Source organism: Lolium rigidum, chromosome 1 (genome assembly GCF_022539505.1).
Source record: "Lolium rigidum isolate FL_2022 chromosome 1, APGP_CSIRO_Lrig_0.1, whole genome shotgun sequence".
NCBI classification, from domain to species: domain Eukaryota; kingdom Viridiplantae; phylum Streptophyta; class Magnoliopsida; order Poales; family Poaceae; genus Lolium; species Lolium rigidum.
Genome location: NC_061508.1, coordinates 44055663 through 44063559, shown reverse-complemented (window position 1 = coordinate 44063559; position 7897 = coordinate 44055663). Strand labels below are relative to the sequence as shown.

The 7897-nt window shown below is 45.0% G+C and overlaps 1 protein-coding gene across 1 annotated transcript; it reads left to right on the top strand.

Annotated features, from left to right (window-relative positions):
• The first annotated feature begins 1471 nt into the window (after positions 1-1471).
• LOC124685262 (MADS-box transcription factor 55-like) lies at positions 1472-7542 on the top strand. Its single transcript, XM_047219596.1, has 8 exons — positions 1472-1690; positions 3630-3711; positions 5339-5400; positions 5502-5601; positions 5689-5730; positions 6651-6692; positions 6802-6935; positions 7212-7542. Exons 1-8 carry the CDS (start codon positions 1509-1511, stop codon positions 7225-7227), a joined length of 660 nt encoding a protein of 219 aa, XP_047075552.1. The 5' UTR covers positions 1472-1508; the 3' UTR covers positions 7228-7542.
• Positions 7543-7897: the final 355 nt, after the last annotated feature.

Genomic DNA, 7897 nt, shown 5'->3' with positions numbered 1-7897 from the left:
CCGGGAGGCCTCGTGTCCGGCGGGCGGGTACCCCGCTCGGCGGAGGAGGTTCCCCTCCACGCGTGGAGCGACCGGCGGGGAAGCCGTTGTTGGCTGCGCCGTCGTCGTCGTAGAACGCCATGGATCGGGAGAGTGGAGGGAGAGTGGAGCGGGGATACGCGTCGCGGCGAGTGGAGCCGGGGATATAGGCGCGGCCGGGTGCCGGCGATTAAATGACGCGTGGAATGCGACTCGTCCGCGGCGAGCTGACCGGCGGCAGGCTTTTAGTGCGCGCGGAAGACGATGCGTGTGTCGGTGACCGGTCGGGTCCACCTCTGCGGCGAAGACGAAGCGAAAAGCGCGGGAGAAATATCTCGGCGTTTCGCGCGCTTTCGCTTCGTCCGGAGTCCCTGAGCGCTCCCCGGTAGGCCGGGGTTGGCGTGGGCTCGCCGGATGGATGAAAGCCCAAATCCGGCAAAAAACGAGGAACCGGGAGCGCGGCTGGGTCATTTTTCGTCGTCCGGATGAAAAAATGGCACGCCGAGGACCTGTTCGCGGAGACGAGTGGAGATGCTCTGAGACTGTGAGAGTGCGTGAAAATCCGCCCTATTCTTCTACAGTGGAGACGCTGCGGCTACACGCATTGATCGGCCAATGAGAATGAGAAAACGCTGCGGCAGCGAGCTGTGCAGCACCTCCCACTCACAGTCACAGCACAGCGAGAAGGAGGTGACACACATGACACAGCACGACCCCCACACACAGAGAAGCCCCTGCAGCCACGACCACGAATCCATCGGCCGGTCACTCTCCCCGTCGTACGTCCTCCATGACGCGTCCCAGTCAAGTACAGGAACGAGATTAACTAGCACCACCCAGCGGCCAAGAAAGCCAAGTTTCCCCGGCCCTGTCGTGGTCGATTATTGCTTAGTTTCGCTGATCACGTGTCAATGGACATGGAGATCGAGCCGACATGGCCCCCGCCGCGCGCGCATACGTCGCCGGCCGGGCAGCACACAGGCGCAGCCACACGGTTCCGCGCGCGACGGAACAGGGAATCCGGCGCGGGCAGAGTACTGTAGATCCCCTCGTCCGCCAACCTCGCCGCCTTTCCATATCAGGAGACGCGGTTCCCCTTTTCCCTCCCTCCACCCACCGCAGACCCAGACCCAGACCCCGCCGTAGGCGAGAGGATATTTTCCTGGGTAAACAAGGACCGGTGCGGCTCGACCGATCGCCCCCTCCGCTTTTGTTAATGGCCTGCTTACTGTTTGGGCTCCCCTCGCCTGCCAATGGGAGCGCAGCGCCGCGGGGAGGGCTGCCCACCCCTCACCTCACCTCGCCTGACTTTCCCGTCGCTACCCCTCCCTCACCTCGCCCTCATTGGAGACTCGCCGTTTATATACTACGCGCACACCCACGGCGGAGAGCAGTCTAAATCTACTCATTTGCCCGTGCGGCCAAAAGGGCGGCGGCGGCGGTGTGCGTGCGTGCGCGTTGAGGTTTCCCGGCGGCCGGTCCAGGGCGAGATGGCGCGGGAGAGGCGGGAGATACGGCGGATAGAGAGCGCGGCGGCGCGGCAGGTCACCTTCTCCAAGCGGAGGCGCGGGCTCTTCAAGAAGGCCGAGGAGCTCGGCGTGCTCTGCGACGCCGACGTCGCGCTCGTCGTCTTCTCCTCCACCGGCAAGCTCTCCCAGTTCGCAAGCTCCAGGCACGCGCGCGCCCCTTCTTCTTCTTCTTCTTTCCCCGTCCTCTCATCCGATCTCTCCCACATATCTATTTTCCTTTTGTGTTCTACCCTCTCCTCCCTTCTCTCGCTTTTTTGTTAGATCTGCCTGACTAATCTCTTGTTCCCCGACGCGATGCGGATTCTCTGGATCCATCCATGCACTAGCTAGATAGCTTGGCTCTCTCCCTCCCTTCCCGGCGCTTTCGTCTCTAGGGTTTTGATTTGGCTGCGATATCATATGGTGCTACTGGAACACAGCGGTTCTCTCACAGCCTCCTTGATTGTTTGAGCCAATTTGGGAGGCTCTCCATTCTCGCCCGAGAAATGGGGAATTTTTTCACTGTAGTTTCTGCACAGGAACCAGATCCATCTGCCGACTTTTCCTTGATCCGTTGGCGTCGTTTCTGCGGGAACATGCTTCTGCCCGGTTACTTCGCTGCTCCCCGCGCGCGCATCTACTGCCGTGTCAGTAAAATATTGTAAACTGAAAGCATGTCCATCTCTCTGGAATTTGGATCGGTTAGTGGCCGGCCGGCGATCTGCTACTCGTGGTACGTTCCTGTGATTTCATGTGGTGGCACGCCGGCCGTATGCGTACGTGCCCTTCGGCCTTCGTGCTCTGTGCAGCCGTAGATCGATAGTCTAGTACACCAGTGGTAGTGCTAGTTCTAGGCTAGGCGTTTGCTATTGGGTTACATTTTTGTGCTTTGGGTACTGCCCTTTGCTTACCATTATCGATCTCTCCGGAGAGAAAAATAACATTTCAAGTACAGTTACGTGGCCTTGCATGGGTAATCATAACCGAGGGGAAGATTATAATACGAGTACTCCCCCTGTACCATAGTACTTGACACACCTTCCTTCTGCCAGTCAAAGCAGGTTAAGAGTATTACAAGTTAGAATGAAACTCCCTATGGCACGGGGTATATTATTGTAAGTACGTGTATTGCATTTTACATTGCGTAATTTTTGTATGTCCTATTGAGTATTGACGAGAATAAATATATTAATTACTGAGTATTATTTATGGTCTCAACAAAGAATTCTACCTGCGAGTGTATTTCTGTTTTTTTTTTTAAACTAGCTATTTCTGCTGAAGGGATCCGCTCCTTTATGTCTAGTAAACAATTTATTCATGGAAACCTTCAATCCCTTTTGTCCGGGATGGAGTTTCATGTTACAGATTGAACGACTGACTAGCAAGATCATTTCGGAGTTTAACATCTTTACTACAGTTCAGTTTATTTATGAAATATGTATCTTTTGTTTAGCCAAATAGTGTGAACTCATTCGCTGAACAAAAGTTTATCTTACTGTGAACATGCCTTGTTAGGTTTCTTTTGTTAATTTATCTTTTTAAGTTTGGCATTTCTTCAAGCTAATACTCCGTATAAAGGACTTAAGAAATCTGTTATATGGTATAAAGAAAATATTGAGAGTTCTAAATAGCATTAATGGTTTTTTTATTGAAAGGCATTTTTTGCAAGACTAGATCACGGTACAATACAAGGATCAAAATTTTGATCTAGATTAGATTAGATCTGAAGTAGTAATAGATAATATCTCTTACTACTCCCTCCATCCCATGAAATTTGTCTGAAAATTCTGAAAATTTGGATGTATCAAAACACTAAATAGCATCTAGATACATCTAAATTTTGACAAAGCTCAAACAAGTTTCGTGCGACCAAGGGGGTATTTCAGATCTTGGGATAGTTGCTACTGTAGGTGATATACAGGTTTTTTTCTATGTACTAATATTATGCCTTTGACCTATATTACATCTTGTATGTTGTACCTTAGAAACTTTTGCATTTACAAGATTATTTGCATTGCTGATATGTTAAATATTTGCAATGATTGATTTCCTGTAAAACTCTAGCTGTCCTAATACTGATAGGATTTTATTTTGGTGAAACAGTATGGACGAGATCATTGACAAGTACAGTACTCATTCAAAGAACCTGGGGAAATCACAAGAGAAGCCTGCACTTGATTTGAATGTATGTATAGTGGTATTTTTTTTGTAGAATCTACGTTGTAAAATTATGAAATTAACTAATTGTTGAAGGGAGATATTCATATGAAGAACCTAGTGGGCTCACATACAATAATAATTTTATTTTTCCCATACAACTATATGTATTGCATACACTTACATTCTAGTTGTCTAGTAATTAAGAATTTATGGATTTTTTTAACCATAACCATAGATAAATGTTAATAGAAAGTCATTTTATAGTACATGAGCATCTTTTATTTTGAAAAAATTCAAACTTTATTCATTACACAGATAAATTACATCACATTGGAGGAATTAAAACACGCATTGAAACCAAAATTTCCGCTAGAACTTTTTTTTTAAATGAGTATCTCTGCTAAAACTAGAAGTTACATTCAAGTCCTTCGAAGTTGTTCTCTCTAGCACCAATATTTGCATCTCTACTTATCTCCAAGCATCCAGTGAGGAATGCAGAAAACCAAACATGTGCAAGCTGGACTAGCCTAGGTTTCAAAATCTGCGTGTGTCATCCCCATTAACAACTGAGAAACAACATCTTGAGAACACTGTGACCCCGAAACACCCCTTCAGCAAGACAGGTTCTGAAATTGTTACTTTGTTGACATAATGTCCGATGTACTGTCGTCCACACCAAGACAAACATAGAGCGCTTTATTCTTTTTTCATGCGAACTCATCCTATACGTCAAGACGCCACTGTGGACATACCACTACGGGAAAAATTGCCGTTGCCGTGCATGCAATCATTGCCGTGAGCCGCTGCACAGAGCTGCCGCACGGCAACTTTTGCGCGCACGGTAAAGGGAAGGCCGCACGGCAATGTCACCGCGCACGGCAAAGCGCTGAACGCATGGCAACGCACTACCGCACGGCAAAGAGATGCACGCACGACAAAGGCAAGGACGCACGGCAAAGGCCTTTGCCGTGCATAACGGCCATGCGCAGGACAACGTTGGCTTTGCCGGCGGTCTCTTTGCCGGGCAGACTTTGCCGTGCGTGCACACGCACGGCAAAGCCTTTACCGTGCATATAGGGTTCTTTGCCGTGCAAAGTGCCGCACGGCAACGCCCTGTTTTCCCGCAGTGTACAAAATTAACATCATAAAAAACTTAATGTCGTTCCACCCGCCTCCCAAGTCTGAAAGGCTACTGGAGATCGGCGGAACTGAAGGGATCAACATGGAGCAACCAGAGAACAAAGGAACTAGCACACCATCAGCTAGGTTCTAGCATCTCTCGGCACCTAATTGCTTGGATAACACATTGAATAGGAGAGATATGCACACGACGGCGCTAAGAATCTTATATGTTGTATTGCACGAGTAGGCCACCACATCGGTTCTCTTGCCCATATATTATTTCCTGGCTTGGTCGTGCCAGGCCCTAGCCATGAATTTATTTCTCCGGCATCTTCTTGGCATAGTTTTTTGTTATTTAATGCTTTTTTGAATAATATTTTTTATTGTTTTAAATAGTAAAGTTGGGATCCCCTAACAAACTCTGCATAAATATCGAAGAAACTTTATTTTTTTCTTACCACTTCCATCTATTTTCTCCAAAATCATTGGTGATTAATATGCTAATAGTTACAGATGTATCATCTTTTCAGGTAGAGCACAGCAAGTATAACAGTTTGAATGAAAAACTTGCTGAAGCAAGTCTTCACCTTAGGTTATATTTTGTTCCATTCTGGCTTTGTGCGATTAAGTAAAACTTGTTTACTGCAAAGTGGTAATATTGTTAACCTTCAACGTCATGTTGTACATTTATAGACACATGCGAGGTGAGGAACTTGGGGGACTGAGTGTTGGGGAACTGCAGCAGATGGAAAAGGATCTTGAAACAGGACTACAGAGGGTGCTTTGTACAAAGGTAGGGTATTCTGAATTTAATTCTTCTTAACCTTGGTTTACATTGCATGCACAAATGTCAGTTGTTTCACGCGACATGTTTCTGCAGGACCAACAATTCATGCAACAGATCAGTGACCTCCAACAAAAGGTGAGGAGTTAATGAACTCTGTTTTTTTACTGTTCTCGAAACAGGAAACAACACTTCAGATCCCTTGTTGTACCCTTACAGCAAATTATTAAATTATATTAGTGGCTTCTTCTTAGTTTCGAGTGCAATGGGTTTACTTGAATTTGTGTAGCTGTGTAGGAATGTAATAGGTGGAAAATGTTCATGTGTTTTATGTGAATATAGCAATTTGAATGGACATAGCAATTTGATTCTTTGAGATGCATTGGTTATATGTGAATATAGCTAATCTATTGTAGTAATAGTCTTGGCATTATGTTTCTAAATCTCAAGTTACCTCAATACATAGAGATTCCACGTACCATGGTTTATTGCTAGTAGGTCCATTAATAGTTAAATCCCGTCAGGTAGTTTTAATATACTCCAAGCTATATTGATATATAGTTATACGAATGTAGTCCCTTCTAGTACTAGAGAGATGGAGGTTGATATTAGATGTGTGCATGTCATGCGCGACAAATCAATACATAAAAGTTGGTTCAGCAGCATGATCTGGTACAAGAGAGGTTAACGTTCAATTATTGTGGAGTAAGATGTAGAGCCTTTTAATGTTGCCTTGAAATAGAACTTGTGTTATACATGGGAATGCTATTTTTCAGTATTGCATGAACCTGTTATCTGTGACCCAGAGAGCTTTATGTATGTATATTCGGATGTAGGGAAGTTTTTCTGTTGTTTTAAATTATTTAATTAGAGGAAATTAATGTTCACGGCAAATGACTACAATGGAGTAGTTCCTCCATTGCATTTTTTGTTTCTGTTTTCACCATCTTGAGCAGCACTATATTTTCTGCAGAAGAATGATGTTCTCGTGGTTTTGAAATTTTGGTCTACTTATACGAGAGAAACATTTTATAATGCAATTTATTTTTTTCTTGTAGGGCACACAGCTGGCAGAAGAGAATATGCGCTTGAGAAACCAAGTAATAAGATCTTAGATGCACACAGTTAATCTTTAGAAGATAAAAAGTAAGGCAACTTGGGGTGGTGGTGGAACGTGGATTTTTATTCTGTTCGTGTGCTTCTATGTAGATGCCTCAGGTGCCAACGGCCGGCATGATGGCTGTCACTGAAGATGTTCTTTCATCTGAATCTGTGATGACGGCAGTACATTCCGGAAGCTCGCAGGACAATGACGACGGTTCTGATATATCCCTGAAACTAGCGTGAGTTTCATCTTGAACTTCTTAGAAATTATCTAGAGATTTAAAGCTTAATTGTCATCATGATTCCTGACCATATGTGAAGCCCCAAAAGGAGTTCTAAACTCTAAACACGAGAAAAATATATACTTAAAATCTTGTAATTAGCTCTGATAATTGGGGATCGATCAGTTGCATGGTTTAACTGCAAACATGTCTGAACAATCTCATTTCAATGTGATATGTTAACCTGAAACCATTATTTTCTTCTCTACGGCCGAACCTCTCTATGCTGAACAGGTTGCCTTGGAAGTAAGGATCATGAGGAGACCACCATGATGAGACGACGGAGTTGCCTTGGTGGATTGCTCAATGCTGTGGAGACTCCCAAGCTAGACTGACTGGAATGGTCCCATATTAGAAACCAGATCAGTTTACCCGAATTGTCATCGTTAAAAGTCTGCATGCGTATGGTGCAGTTGTTCACCTTTGCTTGGGTCTTCACTCAACTTGTAGCATAGTTGTGTGTACGTACTGCTTCTTCGACCTGCGTCACGTATCATTCATGCGAACTACGTGCCTGTGCCTTATGGCTATGTGTACTTATATTTATGAGAAGCTTATTGGCGCAGTTTCTCGTGTGCGTTGATCCATGCTGACATTGACCTACAACCTTGTCCTTGGGATCGCCTAATAAGGTGGGTATTGGAGTGAGCTTTGAATTTGGCCTAGTGTCAGCCGGGTTTGAACTGGAGAACTTCCGTGCGTGGTAAACGGATTAGATATGATATTACTATTTTCATATGATCATATCCATTATCATATTTTTTTATCGAATTTGGATTGAAACGGATAATGATCTGATGTGGATTCAATGCGGATCATATCGGATTCAAGATTCAAAGTGGACTGATAAGATGTAAATAATTGAAATAATATGCATCCATAAATAAATTTTTTTTACTTTTGTGCAAACAACATGATCA